Raw genomic sequence first — 25,868 nt, forward strand, 5'->3', positions numbered from 1 at the left:
TGTTCTTTTCTCACGCCTCCTCGCAGTGGCAGGCATCATGTTTTGGGTCCAGCAGTGGCCAGGGGCTGGGGAGAACAAGACCCCATTGTGTGAGCCCTGCACATGCCTGGCAGCAGGCGCTCAGGGCATAGTGCTTGGGCTGACAGAAGTAATAACATCTGGGCAAAAGGAAACATTACTGTCCCTCTGTGTGTGTCCCTGGCGCCACCAGCCCCAGAGCACCGCGTGATAACCTTCGGGCTGGCGTGGGGTCACAGCTGCAGCGGTGCCCGGCAGCATCTCCCAGCATCTCCCAGCCTCTCCCAGCAGCGCTGGCTGCCCAGCCTGCCTCTGGCTGTGGGAATTGAGGGCACTGTGTCATTTCATTCTCCCCAAGCCCTGTGGAGCAGTGCCGAGCACTGTAACTCCATGTCCTCCCAACATCAATGCAGCACAGGCAACACTGGTCCTGCGAAAGCTTGTGGTGGGACTGGCTTTGTTTTAAAGCTCCCTCTCTGAGCAACCCTGGGCTGATATCCCAAATCCTTTTGCAAGGGTGTGCTTTGCGCCCACCTCCGGGCTGCTTTTGCAGACTGTAGCTGCCGTGCATACCTTCACTGGGCCAGCAATCCATTCCCAGTTAGGCTCAGACTGGCAGTACGAGGATTTCATGAACAAAATGCCTGTCTGTGAGGAGGTCTGAATATTTACTCTTTCTTTTTAACGCTAATTAACAGCAGTCTCCTTTGTTTATTGATTTCAAATTCTATACAAGCTTGCTCCCAGCCCATGAAAATCCCCATATTAGGCAATATTAAGGTCTAGCAACACAGCCGATAGCCGTTAAATGGGATGATTGCTACTGAAATTCGCCCAGCAGGGTCACACTGCATTGAGTGAGTAGTGGGATTCAGGCCAAGTCCTACGTTAGGCAAAAAAGTCGTATAATGAGACCAGAAGTTTGACTTTACAGCCCTATTCTGAGACCACCAAGAATGTGAAACCTTTTGGAGACCACCTGCTGTAATAAGCCCTGAGCAGAAAAAGCCAAGACCCTCCATTTTCAGCGATCGGGGCTCCTGGGAGGAAACCAGAATCTGAGTCAGACACTCAACAACCTACTGACAGCCTCCATTCCCGTACTTATGTGAGACTAAGTTTTGCAAGCTCTCTTGCACACCTTTGCTTCCAAAGACTAGTAAAATCAACCAGACCTTGCAGACCAGAATACGTAAAGAGAAAAAAACATCCCCTCTTTGCTGGACATTTGTTTCAGCTGTTGGGTGAAATAACTAACCTGGTCTGATGTAGTCTCCTGCAAATCTAATTATAGCAGCATCTGGGGTTTTTTGTCTGTGCAGTTAAACAGTTGTTAGGCTGCTTTATGAAGAAAAAAGGCTTTGTGTCATTAAATTCTTAATGCATGTAGGTGTGCATCTGTCGGTTCCCTCCGAAACCTGTGAATACCTTGGCCAATTTCAACCAATAATTGAGATTAAAGTGCTCAGGGGCATAAAGTTTCTACATGTTTTCTGAGAACAGTGTTTGGGTGATTAGCCACAATTTATAAATTGTAAAATGGACCTCAAAGATATGTAGTTTGTAAGCAGTAGGCTCCAACATTAAGTGATAAAAGCAATAAAAACTAAGAGATGCAGCCATCAGTGTGGATGTCTGTCTGGGAAATGGGGCAACAGCAACCACTTCTCCTAGCCATAAGGCTATAAGAACAGAGAGCAACCTCTTATTATGGATATTGTGCAAACAATTTCCTAGAATCATAGAATCGTTTGGGTTGAAAAGGACCTTTAAGATCATCAAGTCCAACCGTTAACCCAGCACTGCCAAGTTTCGTGACAGAGCTCCTGACTTCGCGACAGAAGTCCTGACTTCTAGTAAGAACTACTGATGGCTGCCACTTGTGCCTCTGAAGGCGCTGCATGCTTATCTGTGTGCATGTAAACACAAAGATCTCCCATGGATAATTCACCAAACCCTCATGTAGCCATTCAGATGAAGGAACTAAGTGAAAATAAACTATTATCATTAAATGGAGGTGGTTTATGATTAAATCAGCTTCCCTATAAGCCCTTAACAAAGAATTCACGCACAGCCCTAAAGCATGTTTTGCTGCGCTTACTTTTAGTGACGTCGTACAACTTTGGAGCTGTTGAAAGACAGCTATTAAAATAGTTAGGGGATACATTTCCTGTGCTGAAAGGCAGATCAGTGAGCAGGGAATCTGCTAGCAAGACGCGTTTCCTTCCCCGCAGCCCGTGCGTCCGGCACAAGAAGGCAGCAATTCAGCAGGGACCTCTTGCCCCTGTCCCCTTCTCAACAGCACACTCCCGGGGTGCCGGCTCCTGACGTTTCCCTCTCCTCCCTGTTATTTTTGTGTGCTGTTATAATGAAGACTCGAGCTTCTGGACTTCCTTTCCTGCTTCATCTATTCACATTCATAATTTTTTAATTTTTTTTTCCCAGGGGAGGGCCTTTAACATTTTAATGTGAACCAGATTTAGATTGGCTGGAGGAAAACGTGGCTGATTCTGTTCGTGGAGAAAATAACCTGGCGTTATTTTCTCTTTAACCTGTCTGATGTTATTTCTTTGCACTGAAGTCTCACAGAAATACATCCTCTGGAGGAAAATAGCTCCACTGCCTCTCCAGGTTGTTTCTGCTTGTGCTATCCAGGCATGGGGGCTGGGGGTGAGAGGCACAATCTCCTCGGGTGGACTTTTCAGCTGAACGCTTCACTAGCCATTACACTTACCTGGGGCAAAAGGATGAGTGAGCATCCATTTAATGCCATTTGCAAAAACCCTGTCTCTCACTGTTAGGGAGATTTCATTTGGTTAAGTCCCTTATACGGTATATAAACCATCTGTGTATGTGTGTCTTAAAGCTGTTCAAGGCTTTTTCCATCAGAAATGCCAGTTTGTTGATATCAACAAACTCATTAACTCAAAACGTGTTTTTAAACAGTCAAAAGGGCTCTTTTTGCCCTGCGTTTAAATATGAAAAATGTGGTTTCAAGTTCACTTTTAATTTCGAAATGCGAGTTATTATGAATCCCAGCTGTTTGGGTTTGCCTTCCAATTTTTCAGTCACAGATTTTAAATCTCTAGCAGAGGCAAGTGCAAGGGCAGTCGCTGGAGCACAGAGCAATAATGAGGCAGAGCCTGGAGTCGGAGGAAGGAGTGAGCAGGAGCTGGAGCACAGAGAGATGCTGGGGATAACAGAGGAGGGGGCTGAGAAAGCCGAGGTGTAAAATTGGGACTGAAATGCCAGTAGCCTCCTGCAGATGCTCAGAAGGTGACTCCACTGCTCCTGACTTATACCAAGAAACCAAAACCGCTCTGGTGGGAGCTTCTGTTTCCATCTCCATCTCGTGGTGGGTACCAGGGACCGACTCCTGTGGCCATGCCACACTCCTGCAGGCAACCAGCAGCTACCTGCCAGAGACCTCCCAGATCTGCAGAGAGATCCCTTTGGCTCTGTTTTACAATTTTCACGTATTTTTAAGCCATACAGTTTCAGGAGCTCAAAGAATATTAAGATGCAAATCAAACACTAGATAAAAAGATGTGTCAGAATTAAGGTTGCTGATGCGAGCCCCTGCTGGGTCCCTGTGCCATTGCCCTGGTGATGCTCTCCATTGGTCACAGGCACCCTCCAGCCCCTGAACCTCTTGCTTGGCCGTGCCTGAGCCCACGGCACCGTCCCACAGCCAGCCACAGGCTGGATGTTGCTCCCTTTCCCAGTGGAAGTGCATTTCCCCATCCGATCTCGCTGAGCCCATCCCAAGCTTGGCTGCTCCAAAGGGAAGGATGCTTTGCACCCCCGTGCCCCCATTCAGCCAGGGTTGCTTCTAGGGAAGCAGGAGCCACCAAAGTAACTACTGCCTCCAAAACAGCAGCCAAAAGAAAAGTTAGCAACAAACGGCGGCCAGCCCACATCCTCTCGCCATTTGAACTGAAGGATCTGCGCCTGCCCACAGAAAGAGCCTTCCCTGCAGCTCGTCCCATGCAGTCAGGGTGATCGTAAATCCTCCCCTCATTTATGAGCTATGAATAGGGCCCTGTCTGACCTAACTAGGGCATGGAGAAACTATTAGACTTCAGAGCAGGAGCCTTGAAACACATGCCTGGATTCATCAAAGGAATAATGGAAAATATTTTGTTCTACATGGACTTTAAGTAACTGTGTTATTTCTAGCAATTAAGGATTTGCAAACTGTAGCCTTGCTTTTGAGTATTGTTGAAGAAGGGGATGTGTCTTTTGATTTAAGCACAAGATTGGGAGTTGAGGACCTTGGTATGCTTCCCAGGCACGCAGCAGAGTGAGCATGGGGAAGTCACTCTGTCTACATGGGAAATTCTTCCTATAATACCAGTCCATGGCTGAAAATGTACCAGTATCTGTTGCTGAATAGCTCAAAAGTGGCACCGAAGGGAGAAATAATAATGAACTCTGAGACAAAATGAAATGGGCTTCTAGTACTTGAGCTACAATGAAATCAACACTGTTCACAGTTGGAGCTTATGGTTCCTTCTCGCATCCTCACTTGTCTGTCACTTCCTACCTTCACCACCACAGTGTTGCATTTTCTGAGAATGTCAAACGCAAGTATAATTAAACTTTCCTTTATTCCTTCCCAGCTCTCTTGAGATAGAATTAGATAATCTGTCTATGTGTGTGTGTCTACATTTAGCTCTGCCTATATTGGATCCCACCAGGAATTGCATTTCAAAACAGTGATACAATTCCTGCTAAACTTCTGTCTTCTTCTGGTCTGTCCTGATTTGCTGCTTGTTGTACAATTCGGATGGGATGTAAATGTAACAGCATATCTGTGGCAAAAGCACACTGAATTTTTTTACAAGCCCATGGTGCACTTCAAATGGCAGATGATGACTTTGAATCAGGTTTTATTTACTAGGGACTTAATATATTACCAGCATCCAGAGTCTCAAAGCAAATGAAGGAGAAAGAAATGGTCATTATTGGATAAATTGTAAATAGCATTGAATGGAAGACTCAGATCTCCTAGATGCTTCCATGCCGAGGCAATGCCAAGGAGTTCTCCTTTCTTGGCAGTCTTCTGCACAGTTACATTTAAATGCAATTATTTTCTTTTATTAAAAACCATTGTTTCTGTTTTCTTTTATATGAAAAACACCTAGTTTGTTTGTGAACCTAACCATAAACTGTAAGGTCCAAGTAAGATGCAACTTTGACCTTTTAAAAAATTGTTCCTTCTGTTACTCTTGCCATCGCTTTATCCCCTAGCAAGGAATCATGGAGAAAAATGCTGTTAAGATGCTGTAAACATTAGAGAGTGTCTGTGCATTAAGAGCTGAAGTGACCCATACTCAGATAGCATCTAAAAAGACAGGAAATTGGATGAAAGATTTTTTTAAAGCCTTGTATTAAGTTTTATGAGAACGTAATCAGTTCATCCCCAAAATGGTCACCCAAGGGGAAGTAGTTCACTTGTGGATTTTAGCTTTCAGTGTATTTTTCATCAGCAATACACGTTTCTCTGTTATTTGTGGTCATCATCATTTCCCAAACCAAATCAGATCATAGTTCTAGATTGTTCAAGCAACCTGCTATGTATGTGTATAAATATGTCGCTTCAGACTTAAGCTGCAATAGCTAAATCAGCGCTGGCCAGAGAGATGGGTAATAGCATTATTACTACATTGTGGTTTTCATGTCATTCCTAGCTCTGCATAGCTAGGGTATCCATTACAGCCTGCCTTCAGATTTATTGCATCAAGCTCGGAGCAGTACATGCGCCTTCCAGCAGGCAATAGTTCTGAAGTTTGTTCTTCCAAGTGTTTGCCAGTTCAGTCTGATTTACCTTTCTTTTTTTTTCATTTAACTTCCTCCTCATTTATCATCGCAGACAGCTTGTATTGGAGCAGGTTACTTAATTGGTTTGGCAGGACTTTCTGGGATCCTTTTTCTAATACTAGCAGTCATGAAAGCTGTTAGGCTGTCTTTTTTTATTTTTTTTTTCTGGAAAATATTTTGATCCGAAGGCTAAAGCTTTGTATCCTGGGCAGTGCCAAGTGGGAATGTCTCTAAGAACTTGTCGTTGTCATTTAGCCACTGGGGTCCCACGTGGCACATGTTTCCTTCGAATGCCTGCCATGGATCCAAAATTCCATGCATTAATGTCTTCACGGTGCACAAGTAATGCTTCCTTTGATTCTTATGTAAAAGTTGCCCGAAACTCATCAAAAGTTAATAATGCTACAATACGCAGAATAGTCAGAATTTTAAAATGTAGGTAAACTTTGTGGGGGAGAATGTGGTGATCTCTTTTTTAACGCACCAGAGTCGTCAAAGAGAATTTTGCCTGTAGTGTCTATTTGTCTAAATGGTCTCTCTTGCTTTATCTCGGTCCTGAGAAATCCACTTAAGAAACCGGCTCTTAGATCGGCCGTCCAGAGGGAGTGAGTCAAGGATCGCTAAAAGTGATGGGCAAATCTCTCTGCTTTGCAGAAGGACTGTTAGACCAAGGGGAAGTGTTAGACCGAGGGGAAGATGTAAATAAATAGGAAGGACACATTCGACCAAAAAGACAATATCTACTGAAGGAGTTCACCTGGTGCTTGAAATACCACTGTGGCAAGAATTAACACACATTCACTTTCTCTACTACCCAAAGAAATAATTTTACCTTCTGTGTCCATCTTCCCTTTGAGCAAAGCTAAATAAAGTTGCCGTCTCTAGTCACTGAATGCTTTCTGAAAACTGGCTTGGCAAGGCTATAAAATACAAATGAATTACATTTTATTTGTGTTAATTAAGAGACAATGTCTCAGAAAATGCAGCACTAGGGGTTGGTCAAAATATAGTGGAAAGTTTTTAATAGGATTATGTGTACGGGTTTTACTTCCATCAGAAAATGGTATTTATCCTTCACATTTTTCAGACAGAGCATTCCGTTAAGGCCACATCCAAAATGAAGTTATAATGGTGAAATATGAGTGCAAATATTGACTTTTTTTTAATATCTCTTCCAGGCAGAATATGAAATTGCTCCAGATGAAAAGCTGGGAGAGAAAGGAAAGGAAATCATGATGAAATACCTCACCCCAGAGGTAAGGGGCAGCCAAAGTGGCATTACTGAAGGAATGCTGCAAGGCACACCTTTGCTAAACAAGGTTGTTATAGGCTTTGTAAACCAGAGTCCTAAAATTTATGATGGCAATCTCCAGTGAATAAACCTGCAAGTCTTATACAAACAGTCAGGGAGAAAAAAAATTATAATCCAATCTAGCAATTGACTTCTAAGGATGAACTTGAGCTTAGCAGGGGCTTAATTAATCTGTGGATGAACAGGGGGCTTCTCTGATCTCTTCTTGGTGTGCAAAGGTCTACATCTGTGATGTAATGCAAGATACCTCAGCTGTTATCAACAGATGCCACCATGATTTCCTATTTAGCTCAAAAGAGGTGGTGGCATTTCATATACTGTTGTGTAGAAATCACGAGCAGAAATGGTCTTTAGTAACAGATGCTGTATTTTGGTACAAAAACTCCCACTCATCCCCCTGCCCCATTTCCCCCAGGGTAGTCAGGGACATGCAAGACTAACATGGGACAACAGGGTTTGAAGCTGAGAGGTGCCATCACCTGTTCTTGTTTCCACTGCTGTTGGTTCCTCAGCGTTGCCCCTTGGGGCCATGGGAAGGAGCGGAGCTCTTGGTGGCAGCTGTGTCCACAGGGTGGCACTCCAAACAGAACTACAGATCCGCGGTGGGAATTTTGACCAGGCTACACTGGATCAAAGCCTTTTGGGGAGGCGTTTTGATCATTTGCTGACCATGTTTAACCTTTGCAACAAAAGTCACTGCCAGTAAGCAATAAACATCCAACTTCAAACACAGGAACAATCCTAGGATTTTTCCTGAGTTGCTTTCATAAGAGTAATCAAGACATACAATTGCTACTTCAACTGTTTTACAAGAGAAATACATATGACCTTCAGGAGAATTAATTGCATTTTTGGCAGATGCCTTTCTAGAGCGTTTAAATGGTACAATATGTTTTGGAGGTGCAGGGGCAGAGCAGACCACTTTTTTTCCCAGTCAGTCATTTTCTTACCATAAATTTCAATGCATACTTTCAGTTATCTCAGACTGCATTTTGGGATCTGGTTTCATTTACTGAGCCTGGCTAGTTTCATGTGCGGCCATTGAGCACTGCCAGTATGAGTTCCTGCTGCCCATTCATTAGAGGCATGAAGTTCCACTGCTTTTTAAATCCACCAGAATGACCATTTGTCTTAAAATTTCTGTCAACAGGGGAACAAGGGACAAATACTGAGGGAAAATATTTCCCAGTGCTCTAGTTCTCATCTGGAAATGGAGAAAGGCATTTTGCCAATAGCAGGGCTAGTAAAGTGAGAGAAGGATGGTACTGCTTTATTTCAGCCAGTCTTGGTGCAGGTTCCCGAATGCCAGATCTCTTCCCTCCTGTCCCATGGCACTCCTGCCATCCTTGTCCATTTGCGAGCAACCCCACAGTGCAGCAGAAGCACATAGAATAGTTTATTGAGGTAAGTGAATGGACAGTGAAGACCAATCTGAGAGCAGTTGCTGCTTCATCAAGAAAAAGTCGTGGTGTTACAGGAAGGGAAATTACTGGGACTCCAGAGCTGGAGTTATCATTCTCTGCTGTGCTCTGCACTTCATATTTGACCTGCATACCTGTTTTTTCAGTATGTGAAATGGGCACAGGATATTTACAGTCTGTTCTGAAACTTTTCTGGTATTTGCAAGTTACCTTAACATCTTTGGGCAGAAGGAAACACAAAGTTGTGCTCCTTCACTTGTAATCTAAAACTGCCTCTCTGGTGGTGGTGCTTTAATGTCTGCGTTGGTCTCGCTGCACTTTTTTTTCTTAATGGGAAACTTCTGCTTCTTCCCAGAGGGATGTTTGAGCCCTGTGTAGCAGAAAATACTTCCTAGAGGCGAGGTTGACTGTGACATAGCGATGGATTGAATGCTAGATTCTCTAACAGTTCTCCCACACAACAAATACTTACAAAACTAGAGCAAGGCCTGGTTAATTTCTTTTCTTTTTAGATAGATACCTAACTAAGGTACTCAGGTTAGGAGTTCAGATGGCCTACTGTCCTTTCTTGTCAAGAAAGAGAAGTAAGAACCTCCAAAGGACAAATTTTAAGCTATTAGAAGTCAGTGATTCAAAGCTAGGTTAGATGCTTGGAGTCAAGAGGGATGAATCTGGACCCAAATGTCTTAATGGAATATCATCCTGGCCAGCAAAGAAACCTTCTTTTCATTAGGAGCTGCATTTCTCCATTTAGTTATCAGTCACTTGAAAGATACAAATTGCTGCTAATTCCAAAGTCTTCTGCTTTCAGAGGAATGCTTCTTTTAAGTAGGTGTGTGTCTGTGCTTCAAAGAACCTGATTGTCTTGATATAAAAATAGTGTGACATACAGCTTGACTGATAGAATAAAATTATAGGTTTAGTTCTTGGACAGATAATTCAGTCTTATAATGTGAGGAATATTTTTCCCAGAGTGCAAGATCAGAAGCAAAATGAAAACAAAAAGTAGACTTCATGCTCTTTAATATTTATAACTGATTTTTGGTTCTTGCTCAGATTTTTAAGTGTCATACGTATTTCACATAGAATGTGTCAGTATATCATCATTCTAAAGTGCATTCATTTGCATAGGGAACATGTACTTTATTTAATAAAACATATACTACTTGCACAGCAGAAAGGAATAGAAAACACTTTCTCAGATGAATAGACATCACACCCGTACTTACAGCCTCATGTGACTCAGGCAGCCACTGTCTGCAAGATGGTGCTACACCACACAGTCAGCAGGCTCAAACGTGTGGGAGCAGTGAATCCCCGTGTGGAGAGCTCTGGGTGAGAACACTCATCAACAGCCCCGAGGACGCTAAACAAGCTCAGCACTTGCCAAGATGGGGAGGCACTTTTTCAAGTAGTCACAATTCAGACTCTTTGCAGCTTTAACATCCTGAACAGCCCCTACGTGCTCGCTGGGGAAGTTGAGAAGAGGTCTAGCAGCCTTTTGTCATGGTTGATGCCAGGGACGGCATGAGCGGGTCAGGCTTCCACCACCTCCCTGGCCTACAGGCAACAGAGATGACAAATTCTGAATGTGTCCTGGCACCTGGAAGAGAAAATGGGTGCTTTAGGCCTCTTGAAGCAGTAGCACATAGGAACAACCTCCCTAGGGATGTAGGAGAGTCCTCATCACTGGAGGTTTTCAAGATGCCGTTGGACAGGGCGCTAGATAATATCTAGGCTCCCTTCCCCACGCGAGGTTGGACCAGATGATCTTTAAAGGTCCCTTCCAACCTGAGCTGTTCTATGATTCTATGTACTCAGGTCCTCACCTAGGAAGACATTAGTATTCTCTCTCTCTTGCCTAAAGTTCATTGAAACATTAATATCCAACAGGCCTTTCTGAACTATTTGATGGGAGGGAAATGTAAGCAGTACATGTGATCTTCACACTGAGGATACCAAAAATACAAGCGTTTTCATGGCTTCCTTAGCAGCTTCACTTGAGTGGTGAGCAGGAGAGTGAAAACACACAGAAAAGGTGTCCTGTAGCTGAAGACACCCCCCATCTTTGAATCATGCTCTGAAGAATTGTTAACCTGCTTCTCTGAGGAGGTCCAGCTGTAAGCTGGCTACTCCTCAGGGGCTATGTGGGGATGAGCACTGGTGAGAGGGCCTTGTCCATTAAGAGGAAGAGACCCAAGGAAGCATGTGCCACATCAGTACTGTGATCCTAAGGGAACTCCACCTGCAGGCTGACGTTGCTTGACAGGAGCAGCGCAATGGATGCCACAGTGGCAAGATCAAGGTTTCTTGACTAGAGTCTTGCTTGTTCAAGAAAGGCTTTAACAGTTTCCATGAAAAAGGCACTTAAAGCTGCCTTCTTGACTTAATAAGCCCGTAGGGCAAAAGTCCAACCCACAGGAAGTCTAAAATTTCTGAGGTTGTGAAATATGATGGTAAAACTGCTAAAATGAATTGGTCACAAATATTTCTTTCCTGGCTTTTCCTAATCTGAACAGTTGAGTGGGAATGTTTCAGTTTTAGGTTCCAGTTCTGTCTGTAAATGGAAAAGGCCTCAGTGCTTCGTGGAACGGTTGACTTAAACTGAACCCAGCATGGCTTCATTACCTGGCTGCTTTTTGTACTGGAAGAGCAAAGAGAGATGTTTACCTTTGTACTGCTTTTAAATTAGAGTTTTGCATCTCCATGCAGCCTTTTTGCCTTCCTGCCTGACACCTGCCATGCCTTACTTCACTAAATCACTAGCCCATTATTTTCTTTTTCACTGTAAATCACCTTGAGATACTTTGGAGACGCTATATAAAACTAAATTGATTTGAAATGGCTCTTAAGACAGTCTCCATATGCCTTTATAGTTTATATTTGGACTCAGTTGGGTACTAAAAATGTTACTGAATAGGATGTCTAATGTGTATTGTTATCCCCATTAATATACTTCACAGAATATGAAGAATAGCAACAGCACTAATTTTCTTATCTGAATTCCTGTTCGGTCTCCTTTCCTCCAGGAAATGCACAGAATAAAGGCCATGTTTGCAATTTCTTTCTTTGCTGCAAGAGGTTAGCTGGGCACAGCAATAACCTCCTTACTCCAATCTGAAGCTAGCAATGGGTATTTTGCTAAATGAAAATGTGTCTTTGTTTTTATGAACAATTATAGGATAAGGAAGGGAGGGAAAAGTCCTGTAAAAGGGAAAGTGGCTGATCAGCAGTGACTGGCCTTCCACTTGTCTACTGGCTAAAATATGCTCTTCTCTCAAATCAGTTCTTTATGGAGAAGAAAACATCTATGTAATATGCGTGAGATGAAATTAAAATGATATATGAGCCCTTCTGCTGAGCCATGCAGCTGAGTCCAGGCTCCTGCTCACAAACACCCTCTCTCAGCTCTGTGCAGTATCAAAGAGTAGTTTTCTTTTTGCACACCTTTGCTTTAATCTTGATGCCAAGGACCTTTGCCTTTGGTTGCTCTCTCCTTGAGATTTCTTTCCTCCTTCCTATTTGCACCATCAAAATAAATGCAAACTTCAGCACTTGCGCTTCTGAGTGAGTCATCTTCGCTGATCACTAACGCCTTCCATCTCCCAGAAGGAAAGTTTCATGTATCACTTTTTAATGATTCTGGCTGAATCCTGGAAGGGCAGGTCATACCGTACCCAGAATTGGATTCAAGTACTGAGACCTCTTCCTCTAACTGTTTAGGTTTACTAAATGCCTTCTAGGGAACATGTTCTAATTAGTTTTTGGAATGGCCAAAACAAAAGCTGAATGTCACTGTAAGGGAAGCTCTGACAGCAAGAAACATTAAGCTTCTGTAAAGCAATCTGAGGAGTTTAATATGAGACAGAGGCTTTGTGTTTTGCAGGGTGAGCCTTCAGGGACTGTTTTCTACATTGTTACCTTTCTCGTACAAATTCAGCTTATATCACTTATATCCAACGAGTCATCCCTGTCCCCCTGTAAGCTTATTATCTTGCTGATAAAAGGCCAACACAATCTTGCCTTTTACTGGCTACAGTGGACGGTCCCTTAGGGCTTGGTCCAAGAGTTATCTCCACAGCTAGTTTTCAAATTTTTCTAAACCCTCTGCATTTCATTAATGACCCAATTGAAGTAAGCAATGAATGAAGTGCCTGTCTGAACACAGTGTGTTACATGGATTCAGGATGGGCTGGAATTATTTACTTGCTCAAAGCGTTATTCACTGTGTCCTTTGGGTTCGTATTAGGAGACTTTTCAGGATGCTAAATACTTAAGTAGAAATCCTGGCCTTACTTGAGCCAAGGAGAGTTTTTCTATTTAATTAATTGCCCTGGGACTTTACCCTTTGACTCAATGGATTTCTCATCTCCCCTTTCTATTGACTTCACTACTCTACGGGCACCGTTTTAGCCAGAGACGATAGCATTACTTGGGCCTCTGCTTTGCAGCTAGCATAATCGATACATAATCTAGTCTCCAGAGAAATCAATACATATTTCTTGTTGTTGTTCCAGAGACAGCACGATCAATATCTCTGCTGATCACTATGTCTTAGTCCAGGAAAATACCTTCTCAGCGTACTTTCTACATAAGCTCATCTTTCCAAAGCTCAAGTCTGGGAAGATATCTGAGCAGCAGAACGGCAACCTTGTTACTCAAATTAATGCTTTCTACTCAGAATTTATTTTAATAAGCATTCTTCTGTCACTGGGGCCAGGCTGTAATGTAGTGTGGCAGAGGAATCTGAAAAATCACAGTGTTGCCTTGATTAGGAGTCCCTTTGCTGTGGTCTCAGACTAAAAGGCATTTTCTCACGGTTTGCTCAAGTCCTGTTTCCTCATCCCTTACTCACTGTTTATAATACAAATGTTAGTTAACTAAACACTTACTGAGGATTTCTGTCTCTTGTGATGGTGCCAAACTGTGTGAGAGCCTATGGAAACAACATGGAGTCTGCTTTGTTTCGGTGATGCTGTCCCAGAAGAGGGCCTTGGACGGTCCTGTGTCCTGTCCTTTAGATGTAAGGAGGGCTGCATTTGCAATGAATTTGCTCCAACTGGTGAAGGTCTGGGCTGGAGCCATTAGTTACCCTGGTTTTATGTTAAGCTGTGCTAGTAGTTGAAGCTCTGCTTTTCTTCCTTGTTGTTTCAGAGAGGTTACACTCCCAAGTTCACAGGCTTCTTAACTGTTTGTCATTTGTGGTCAGGAAAATCATTGGGATGACTTGGTCAGTGGGCAAAAGCCTTCTAGCTTCCCTGTGTTTGCTGGAATTACTCTGACTTGACCCTTTGGAATATGGAAACTTGCTTCAGCTAATTGATGTCAACCACACATGTAAACCTGGCTCACATCTGTCTGCTGAGGCAGGGCAGGCCCCCCAGGCTGCTCTGACTCCTCTCGGAGACTAGCCAGAGCATCCCGAAGGGCTGAGGACGCTGTGCAAATAAAGAGCCGTCTGCTCAGGATTATCTGAGAACAGGAAGGGTGTACTTGTCTGCCCTTGGCTAATGAATATGCTCATTATAGTTTCCTCCTGTCGTTTTCAGGGGGTCATCTTTTCCCTATCCTCTCTGCATACCCCTCATCACTTACACTCAGTTCGTATGGATTATCCAATGGCCACAGAAGTTACCTGTAAGCCTTTAGGGTTCCTTCAGCTTCCCCAGAAACAGCCTCTTCTGGCTGAAAATTTTGCCCACATGGGAAAAAAGGAATCAGCCTTTTCCAGCTGTCTGAAACACTGGCTTGCAAAACGTCCAGAAATCTGCAGGAGATGGCTTTTGTGCATTTGCGCAGAATGACATTAAAATAGACCTCTGGATGAGTCCAGCCTCTTACACTCCCAACACACATATTGCAGCCTTGGTTGTCCAAACACAGTGAGGCTTCTGGATAGGAGAGATGAGGTGCCTCTTTCTGTCCACTGACTGTCCAGGGAGCCCAGGGAGACTTTGAGTGTCTCGGTTTTTAGGTGATTAAAGTGCAATGGGGTGAATTCCACACTAGGTGTAATGCAGAATACATTAAATCACATTGCATGGCATATCCACACAGGTTTCTGTGCACCATTTCTCAATAGTATGGGAGCCCTTTGAACACCTGACCTCCACAGCCCCTCTGTCCACCCACTGCAACTTGCAGCAACTTTCCTGGGTGGCTCAGCTTTGGATTTCTGAAGCTAAAAGCTTAATGGGTCATCAAATGTCTCCCTGAGCTCAGGATTCATTGTGCTAAACTCAGAAGCAGTAGCAGGCAACTGTATACTTGATCCCAACAAAGAATGAAGAGGCATGTGATACAAATGGAAGTTAAACATACCTTCTCATCTGATTCCCTCATAATAGGAAATTAGGATTCTGGAAAATCACCTAGAGACTTCAGCAGCTGAGTAGCCTCACAAGAATGGGCCAGGCAGATTCAGATGAGATGCCTGAGGCTGACACCTTTGGCTGGGATGATGCAACTAGAAGAATCACTGAGCTAATAATGTAAGAGTGTGTTATTTTAACTTGGAATCAGGAATCGCAGCATTACCATAAGGAATGTTTTAAATTTCACAGCACACAAATATATTTCAATTCATTAAAATATCACTAGAGAAGTGTAAAAAATAAGAAAATAAGAAGATTTTTTTTAAAAAATCTTTTGATTGCAAATGGATTTAAAAACAATCAACATATTTAAGTTGTGGATATGTGGCACTTCAAACTCTTCATGTTTAATATTTTTTTCCCAGTAATGCAATTACACTTACAAAACTCACTTAACCCGCATGCCAAGCCTTAGCTTGTATGTTAATTTATTATTTTTTAATCAAGCCAGACTCTGACCTGAGTCAAAAATCAAGCACATAGCAAGTTTATTATCCTGGCACAGATGCTGTTTGTCCAACAAGCAAAACTGAGGCAGAGCGGAATAGGCCACTGCAAACAGTGTGTCATCTCCTACAATAAATGTCTTCCCTCTCAATTCTTTCCAGATGGCTATTACCATACGGTCGTTAATGGATCGTGTGACACAGGTGATTAGGGAATGCCCTGTTTCCAGCAGTGCTAGGTGGTGATTTTGTTTGCATTCGTGGGTGTTTCCAGTCTTTCTATGAGTGGGCCACTGGTTCCTGCCTGATGTTTATTTAATTCACTTCCTAATCCTTTTTAAGGCCTTCCCGAATTCTCTTTTGGATTTTCATTTCTTCGTTCAAGTGTTTCCTCAGGATTTTGACCTGCTGAGAGAAAAAGTTGAAGGCAAATTCTGCAAAATCCCCACTGGAACTGACAGCGCTACAGCCATTGACTTGAGTCAGGCCTTCACGCATGAGCTACCTTCATGCAAAGCAAACAGCTTGTGGGCTTCAGCGCGAGGATTGCTTGCAAAGGAAGGGTTACTCGTATTTACAGGCTTACGTCTCAGAGGAGTGAATTCAAGCAGGGATCTGTTTGTTTTCCTGCAAGAAAGCCATTCAATAACATTGAGGTTGTAAATGAGTGTTTATAGATTTAGGGATTTTTTTTAATGGAACAAATGACATTTGGTTTACCAGAGGAAGCCAAGCTATGACTGTTGCAACATAAGGTTGCTTGCTAATGTTTAGGCTATCCATCAGTGCAGGAAGACGTTAAAAGGTAGAAAGGTTCTGATAAGAGGCTGGGTGCTGGATGCTATCCAAACCTATTAAGCACACGTGACGAGAGAAAAAAAACTTTCTGAGAACAGAAGCGTTCGAAATTGTGCCCTCATCTTTGTTGCTACTAATGGTGAGAATACCGTTCTTTTCCCAAAATGCTTTGTCAAACATCTGGCTGCTTGTAGTAATGCACGATAGTAGTGGCTTGGTTGGGTTGCTAACAAAAGAGGTTACATGACGCTTCCAAGGACTGTGCAAGTAGCCTAACTTTTGGGTAGCTAGAAAATCCTGGTTAGTATTAGCCTTCTCTTCTATTCTGTTTCTTAAGCTACCCTCCTCATCCTGCTGACAGCTACTGGTACTTGTTATTTCATTTGTGTTTGCGTCCTTTAATCTGTGTGCAAAAGGCTTTTAAAGCAGAAAAAAGGCAACAGCAAGTAAAACATACTTTCCCTTCCCCCACTTTAAAGCAAGTTTATATAAAATAATTTCAGCTGGCTAGTTTATGAGCACCCCTACACCAATAAACCTATGTGCCTACAGAAATGAGGAAAAATTTGTTTCTTTGCTAAAGAAACTTCTATAAGCAGGTTTCCAAAGAATTGTTTAAAAAGTATGGATGGGGGAGGACTAGGGTTTAAAGATGCTGAAAAATATCTTGCCAAGCAGTTCTTGTGAGGCCCAGTTTCTCACTAATTGAAGTCAAAAGCATATCTTCCATGGTGACCAGTTTAGGTTCTTAAACTGAGATGTACCAAAAACCCCATAACTGGCTGGGATTGCAGTGAGTGTTTCTGTTTAATTGAAGAGTATGAAGTCTGCAGCTGATTCACTGGGCTTGCAAAAGAAGCTGATGAAACAACTAAATCTCATGGGACAATTTGTTACTTCAAAATTATGTTCTGTGGGGCTTTGAGTGTTTAAGATTTCCTCTGGTCACCTATAGGAGCCAGGAAGAAATTTTTCCTCCTTGATGCAGGCAAGCTTTTCTCTTCCTTTGTTGCTCTGAAACTCGTGGTGTGTTTACACCCCCAAATTTCTCTGAATGAAGTTATTTAACATTCCAAGGAAACCACATTTTGAATTGAAGATCTTTATGTAGGAAACGTTTTGACTCATAGCATTTGCATGGCAGTTGCTTGTTTGCCACCATCAGGAACAGAAATGTGGTTTCTAGAAAGGAACATTTTGCTTTCAGTGATAGCAGCTACAAAAAGGTCTACAGAGAACAGGAAAAACAAGGTATAGCTAGATAGCAGATTCTGTTGCTGATTAACAGGAGAGCCATGAAAAATGCTTCATATACTTTCTATGCACTTGTCAGGAAGGAAACCTCAGTGGTTGCTGAGTTTCTCCAAGGACAGGCATAGTTCAAGACTGCAACTTGTACCCCAGCACCAAAGCAGAAGGATGCTGGAAACCCAGAGAAGAAACTTATCCTTTTCTTACCAGTGGGCTTGCTGAGCCCAAGAGGCAGCCCAGCGAGTCTGGAGCAAGCAAGTCGGCCTGAAGCTGCATCAGATCTACTGCAGTAAATGAGTTCATGAACTGAAGTGGTTAGCGTTGCCTTTTGTGACGGACTAGTACAACCCCTCCAGGCAGAAGAACATGTTCAGCTGTTTGCTGAGGGCTCTGTTGTCTTCAGTCATTTTTCTGTGTGTCAACAAGTGTTTTGATAGTTTTGTAGAATATGAGGGAAAACAGATTCATCATGACTCCAGATCAGCTGGCATCTATAAAACAAGCCCCACAGCTGATAGGCACTGCTGATTTGCTTTGTTTAGCTACTCGCAAGTGATCCTGACCTCAGTGTTGAAAATACCATTTGATTCAGAGAACAGGATCGGGTTCTATTTTTTTTCTCTGTCATTGACTCACTCTGTAATCCTGGGTGAGGTATTTCATGTCTTTGGCCCCCATTCCCACTCCCAGGGCTAGTGTGATTGGTTTGCTTTGGAAGTTTTAGCTCTCATGACACGTGTATGTATGTAGTGCCTGGCATTACAGGCCCCCATTCTCAGGTGTAATGTCTACATGCTGTCGTAATAGAGAAATTGCTACTAATAACACAGCTGCTCTCCATGCTCCCCATCCACTTCACTGCCAATTCCTACATCTGTCATCTCAAAGCAAATATCCTGGAATTATGAAGTCTTGTGCTTTACTGGTTTGCCTCATACAGGCCCAGATGAGTTTGTGGTAGGAAAAAAAATAAAAAGAAAATGCAGAAGTTGATTACTTAAAACGTTGCAGCTGGTCCTGGTGTAGAATTGGCTGTTTACTACATATACAGCTAAAACCAAACAGACAAGATCAGACACAGGGCAAGAAGAAAGAATGTTCCAACATTTTTGTGCATAACACCAAAAAGCACCAGGAGACACTGTGTGCTGTGGCAGTGCCAGGAACCTTTCCCTCACCAGCTTGAAACACATGCCTAACGTGGACTTCCCAAAATCAAAGTACCACCAAGACTGTCTCCTCCTCCGTTGCTTTCCTCTGCATTTCTCGGTTGGACTTGAAGATCTTAAAGATCTTTTCCAACCTAATGATTCTATAATTCTAGGATTCTCACCATCAGCCCCTTCACACTTCCCCTCCATCAGTCACCAGCTGCGTGGTCAGTACTTCCCAGGCTGTAGCTCAGACTGAATCTCCGCTGGCATTGGCCTACCTCTGCCCAAAGCGGAGAGGTGGGGGGACATCAGAGTAACCCAAAGTGGCTCTGGACATCTCTCTGTGGTGGGGCAAGCAGAGCCTGGGCTGTGCCTTGCACTGGCGTGTTCCTGCTCTGAGGGCAGCAGTGCAGACCCCAGTGGAGATACCACAGGCCAGTTCCTCTAGCCACAAGTAGCAGGTCAGCCTTGGAGGCACAATTTCATGGTCTCTGTTTTGCCTTCCATTACCTTTCCCCTGTGAAAACATACATTACCTGAGCACATAAACTTGTCTTTCCCTGATTTTGCACCTACCAGCATGACTTGCATATATCTACCTATTCTCCCTTTTGCTAGTAATTGCTCTGACCACAGTCCTCCTTTTGACTCCTTATGAGTGTTTGTCTCCAAGGACTGAGGACAGTCACCACTGATAGTCATACTACTGCTACCTGTCCTGGTAACTACTCCCCTGCCAGCTGAGACTTCCTCAAACATCTGGAGAAGGATGTGACTCTGCAAAAGCACCAGCAGGAATGGCATTGCATGTGGCAGACTTCCCATCCCTGACACAAACGATTGCTCTCTGTTGCTGATCTTGGGTCACGGCCGTGTGAGAACAAATCAAATGCAGCAACATAACAACTGGATGAAGCCAGTATTTCAGGTTTTTGTGCATGAACTCTTCTCATCCCGTCATGCACTGTCTCACACCGAAGTTCATTTTAGCCTGTTTCTTCCACAGTTTTGAGGTCTCTACTACTAGCGAATCTGTGTGGAAATTTGCAAATAGATTATAAGTGGAAAGCTGCAGTCAACATCTGAAAATACACATATCATTAAGACAGAAGTGCTTGGAACCGGAGACAGCTCAAGAAAAGTTATGACTTGAACTTTTGTCCACTGACTGAAACAATTTTAATTGTTTTAAGCTAGTTTGTTGTGGAATGTTTTCATAACCTGAGACATAACATATGCTGCACATTATTTGTTTTATGCAAGTGACTTTTAAAATAACTCATTGTATTTCAATATCATGGCTGCAAGTCTGAAACTTGCCAGGAAAGCAGTTGTGTTTATGATAAAGTTTGCATGAAGTCTATTCATTCTAAAGTGTGTGGTACCTTTCTGATTCATATAATTTTTGTAGTGATGAACAGTCGTGCTTTAAGATACCGTGATGATTCACATCCACTGGCAAGAGCTGGTATAAAACGAAAGCCTGTATTTCTAGGTTTCTGTTCCTTGTTCACTAATTGCAAGCTACAAACAGACTGATTGAGGAATCTGAGCATCTCTAGCTTTCATTTATCTCAGTGCAACTTCTTTGATTTCAGTTGCAGATGATGATCAACTCTTCTGCAAAACACAGCTCTTAACCTCCCTGTTCACTGTTCTGTAAAATATTGTGAGATTGCCACCTAGCTCATGAAGACTTAATCATGCAATAAAGCTTTAATATTTTGAGGTTCTTGGACGAAAGGCACTGTGTAAGGATAAAGAATTACCTCCAGACTAAGGACCTGGTCCGTTTCTTGCAAAGTCAGTCTGACCGAAGTCAATGCTATCCCTTTTTCTGATCTGAAGTTCAGAGTTCTGCAAGCTATTTCTTTTTTTGTAGGAGACAATGGTGATTGAGACAAGTGTCTTTCAAGCAGGACTGTTCATTTGCAAAGATACTTATTCCTGTGCTCAAAGCTCTAGGTTTCCTTTGGTGAGCACTCAGCATACAAACTCCCTTCCTCATCTATTCTCGGGCCGTGCCATGTGCCTGTGTTTTACAGAGTCCACTGTTTTGCAAAATCGTTGGTACAAAGGACTGCGAGAGGGCTCAAGAGCCTCTTGCATTGAGGAGAGATCAAATACACTTAGATCATCAACAGATGTCTATCTGCCCTTGGAGGTCTTTCAAACCTCCGAGAACAGATTCCACAATATTCATATGCTGGTTCTTGTGCTTCCCTGTGTGGAAAATTAGAAAAAAAGTCTTCATATCCAATTAAGTGGATTCCTTCTCATCATTTCCTCAGTGTAGAGCAGAACATGCAGAATAATTGATCCCTGCCCTCTTTATTAAAAACATTTCTATATTAAAAGACCTTTATCATGTTTCACTCTTACTTTTCCAGACTAAACAAATCTAGTTCCTCAACGCTTCCCTTTGGCATTTTTTTCCTGTTTTGTGGTGACCCCAACAGGATACGTGTCTCTAGCTGGAGTCTCAGCACATCCCTCTCGGTTCTCTTTGTTGTTTGGGCACGTTTCCCACAGAAGCAGCAGAGCTGCACACAATAAACCAACTCTGCACACGCAGGTTTGTGTTGTGTGTGCATCTGCTCTGGGCTCCGTACAGCTATTAGAAATAATTGGAGTCGGTTACACAGAGACACCTGCTACTCACCCCACCCCGGTTTCAGAAAAGCTAACCCCAGCTGCTGGGTTGTCAGGAAAATGCTTTTACTCATTGAAGTTGCAAATCTCTGCTAGCTTTGAGGCAACACCTATAGCGCACTACATCTTGACCGAGGTCATCCATTTTAAAGATTTGAAAGTTCTGTCTTAAGGAAAATTAGAACAAATACCATGTTTTAATGAAAAAGCAAAATTATCAGAGAAGGTCTTCTGAATGCTCCGCTTGTTTTATAAAGAATTTGATTAGCTGATAGATCCACAAAAGGTCAAGTGTCCTCCACACAGTCACAGGGGAAACACCACCAGAGAAATGTTGTAAGTACCATGGCAAATGTATAGAGATGATTTTGTGAGGAGGCTTATTTGTTTGCTGTCCTGTTTGGTGAAGGTCAACAAATACTGTGTCTTGAAGGGCTGAGTGAAGTGGCCTGTAGCAAAACTTACAGAGCTGTCAGAAAAGGAAAGTTTACATTTTAAAGTATAGTGATGCAACACGACATTCAAAATAACAGATAATGGGGAGTTACACTGCCTGGAAGCTTTCATCTGATCTGAATCAGTTTTTGCTTCTTTTCAGTACTTCAGTGAGGTGCTGAGTGCCAGGAGGTGGACGGTACCAGATGCAGCACACACAGAGCTGTGTGGTGTGGGTCTCCTGGCATTCAGGCTGCCAGGGACAACCATGCTAAGGCAGGAAAGACCAGATGATTGCATTTGGCTTGCAATGCTCTCGGCTCCCATCAAGAACCTGGTATTTATGGGTGATATTGCATCCAGCTTCAAACCTAGCCACTGTGCTGTTTATCAGTGGTCGCATCCTAGTGAACAAGAGAGGAAGGGGGAGAAGCTGCATTCAACCTCTCAGTAAAATATCTTGCAAAGTATCTTGCAGGCCCAGAGGCTTAATTTGGAAGGAACAGCAATCTCCAAATTTTTGTGGACACGAACACAACTAACCTTGAACAAGTGTGTGGCATCTCAGCTGTTTTCGTGCCATTTACTGAAATGGAAGAGCATCTGGGAGGCTCTCTTTTGTCTTTTAAATTAGAAAAAAACAAAATTTAGAAGTGGGGATTTTTTTCTTCAGAGTGTGTTACTGGCACTCAGAAGTAACTGAATATCCATTTATTGTTTCTCAGATAATCACTAATCCAATTGCTAGCTGTATCCTTTTCTTAAACAAGAGGGCATCATAAAACTGAGATGTTGCTTTGCCAGCAAAATATTTATAAGAAGGTTTTCAGTTTCTGGCCATAAATGAGAAGATACAGGAGACAGGAGAGTTTGATTAAAACCTGGTGAAAGTTGTTAGGACTTTTGTTAAACTGATCAAAAAGGACAACGTACTGAGAGAAATTTTTGTTGTTGGATCAATTTAAGCACTTTTTGCACTGTCAAAGACTTGGGCCATGAATCTGGTTTCGGTTCCATCAGCTTTACCCTAGTGTTACTCTGTTGACTTGACTGGCATCATTTCTGATTTACGTTATCATAAGTGAGATCAAGAATCACTTTCTTTGCCTTCAGGAAACAGGGTAGCCATTAAGGAAAATCTAGGACTGTACTTGTTAAAACTACCCAGCGCTTTGTTTCGAGTACAGGAAAACTTAACAGGTTTCTGCAGGTGTTTCTGAAGAGTTAGCAGGGTATTCTTTGTCACACACTCGGATGTAATGGTCTTAATCACAGTGTACGGCTCTCCTAGCTGCCACAGGACATTTAATATGTTCAAAAAGGTCTCTCTGTTTCCCTGTAAAAGCTGAATTTGCTTTTACAGCCATTACCCATAATGCAGTGGGAGAACGGTGTTAATAACCATTTCATCGGGGCTGCAGAAATCTTTTGCACCTCTCCAGGGAAGAAGCAACTTTTTCTTCCATAAGTGGCCAAAGTGTTACCTTTGGAAGCTTTCACTCTTGGGATCCAAATGCTTTCTTGCACTCATAACCTGTGCTACCTAATTGTTCTCCAGGGGAGCAAAAGTAGGTTGGTGGGTTGGGTTTTGGCTTGTAATTGTTTCTGGCTTTGTTTGAACATTCGAAGGCTGTAGGTGTGTACAGTACTCAAACAGGGAAAATGGGTAGTCATGGTTATTTAATGGGAGCAGTGGGAACTATGAAATCTCAAGGAAAATGTCAGGAAGGATCATACAAAGGCTCCCTAGAACTGTATGCAGAGTTGGAAAGGGTTGGGTGTGCTCCTCCCATACATGTGGTGCAGCTGCTCTGCCCTGAACACTATGAAGGGCTGCATAATGACACAAAATGTTTTGCTGGTCCTACAAAACCTTTGGAAATGATCAGTCTGTGAAAAAGTGTGGTTTTGTTACAGAAAGTGAAGTGGTCTATTAAAGTGTTTGCACTGCACTGTAAGGCTTTAGTCCATGTACAGAATGTCAGTGTATTTATGTCTTCACCTACCTTGTTAGCTTGCTCTCAATTTGTCCAGAGGAAGAAAGGTTCAAAGGTCAGCAATGAGTGGTTTTGAAAAACCAAGCGGTGACTGTACCTCCCACAAACTTGAAGAAAGGAATCACGGTTCAATTTTTAAATACTTCCCCCATTGTCTTACAGTGTCTTTCGCTCATTCTTCTCCCCTTTCCCTGTAAGAAGTTTGTTTCTTTGTTATGAAAAAGACTTAGCTGATGCTTATAATTTATTTTTTAAATGTACTTTGATCTCAGACAAAATTTGATGGAATTATTACTATAATAATACATCATGTGCATGATCTTCAACACTAACCTAAAGGCAGCTTACCTCTCACTGGGAAAAAAAGTTGCCTGGTGTGAGTAAGGATCAGGTCACTTGGTCTAAATACTTAATTATGGGGTTTAGTACTTAGCTTTTGGATCACAATTTTGGCCTGTAAGTGTTGAACAAATCCTAGATTTAATTAGTAGTAACTTCAATTACAGGCCCTAGTATTAACTTTACTAAAGTGCAGCTCCATTCACATCAGAAAAGACACTCCTGATTCACAGCAGTACAAAGGCTACGGAATTCAGCGGTGCTTCTGTACCCTACAAATCAGAAAGATGTTCAAGATAACCAGGTCTCAGAGCAGTGGCCTCACGCAGCCATGTACAAGCTTTGGGTTGCCAACGAGCTCGTGTAGCATACTCCATTGAGTATGCAAAGTATAAAGTACAGGCATTAATTCATATGGTTCCTAGCCCAAATCAACTGAAATACTGCTAATCATTAGGCTTTGGTTCCTGTCTGAATATTCCTTTAAAAGCCTTTTTTTTCTTCGCCCCCTCCCCCCCTTTTTTTTTGCAGTAGTTTCAATGCAGCAGCTGTAAGACTGGAAAACAGGACTTTTGAGGTTTTTTCCTAGTTCCTTCACTTCTTCAACTTTTGCCTCTACTTACTCTCTCGAACTAAAACTGAGACTTAGATTTAGTCACGGGCATCTACAGTTAGGAATTTCTGTCAGTTGTCTGATTTACTGAGACTTCTACAGTTCTCAGTTCCTGTCAAAATCAGTGGCCAACCAAGCTGAGAAGACCTGGCTTTGTCTCAGTCTCTTCATCTTTTAGCTGATAACGTGGGGGCTCATCTACCTCTTAAGAAACTGTGAGACTTGTTAATTATTAGCAGTATACTCTGTCTGCAATTGAAAGTGGATGTTCCCTAGATATCTTTTGCTGAGGAAATGGAAGAATATACGGAGGAAATGAGGAAATATTTCAGTGAGGTCAAAGATATCCAGCACGTTCTGTAGATTGTCTGTCACGATTGAATAGTGAGGCTGCACTACGCAGCATGCACAGACAATTCTGTAAACCGTGTTCCTATTTAAAAACATTTGAGTGGAACAAACTTACTTTTTCATGTCACAACCAGGATCATATTCACATTTCAGCAGTGGGAAGGAAAAGATAAAAGACTTAATTCAGCTTTCACCATGCTGGAGATTTTCTCTGGCTCCACCTCTGCCCCTTCCTCTGCCCTCATTCCCAGTGTTTTTGAACTCTGTCTGCAATGCATTTCAGTGCTTGCCAAGACATCCTCACCTAAGGGTGAGTTAATGAGAACATCTGGCCAGGAATGAGTGATGATGTTCTGTGACCCACCCACTCAACACATCTGGTGGTCGTGGCCATGGATGGGGAACCTTACCGAGCATTCAGGCTTCTGCAAGGAAAGAGGATTTTGTCATCTATGGCTGGATTTATTGAAAATACCCAAATCCAAGTGGTTATATAAAGGGGCTCTCATGTGAATGGGAGAAATGTCTATAAATAAGTGTACACAGCACACACACTCACACACACATGCATATACACTTTTTTATATAATGACAGTGTACTGTCAATGAGTAGGAATGTGGACTGCCTAACAACTGGCTTTATAGATAATCAGTCCCAAAGATCCTAAACTGGTTAACCATCAAGGCATACTGCAAAAGACCTCTCTTTGGTAAGGGCTTTTTGAAGGGGCTGAATGTACATTATCTCTATGGGAGGAGAGGATGAAAAGAGTTTATGTGCTTGGTTGGCAGAGTTGCTTTTTTGGAAATGATTATTTTAAAACTGCTGAATTATTTTTGTCCTTCCAATGATGAATTAAGATGTCCAGATACTTTTGCGAGCA

The 25,868-nt window shown here is 42.6% G+C and overlaps 1 protein-coding gene across 1 annotated transcript in view; it reads left to right on the top strand.

The window, feature by feature from the left end:
* GRK5 (G protein-coupled receptor kinase 5) overlaps positions 1 to 25,868 on the top strand; it is a 171,603-nt gene that overhangs the window by 108,567 nt on the left and 37,168 nt on the right. Inside the window, exon 4 of the mRNA XM_068399598.1 lies at positions 7,020 to 7,097. Within this exon, the coding sequence (XP_068255699.1) occupies positions 7,020 to 7,097 (78 nt within the window). The remainder of the gene's footprint in view (positions 1 to 7,019; positions 7,098 to 25,868) is intronic.

This window comes from Nyctibius grandis, chromosome 4, assembly GCF_013368605.1.
Source record: "Nyctibius grandis isolate bNycGra1 chromosome 4, bNycGra1.pri, whole genome shotgun sequence".
NCBI lineage: Eukaryota > Metazoa > Chordata > Aves > Nyctibiiformes > Nyctibiidae > Nyctibius > Nyctibius grandis.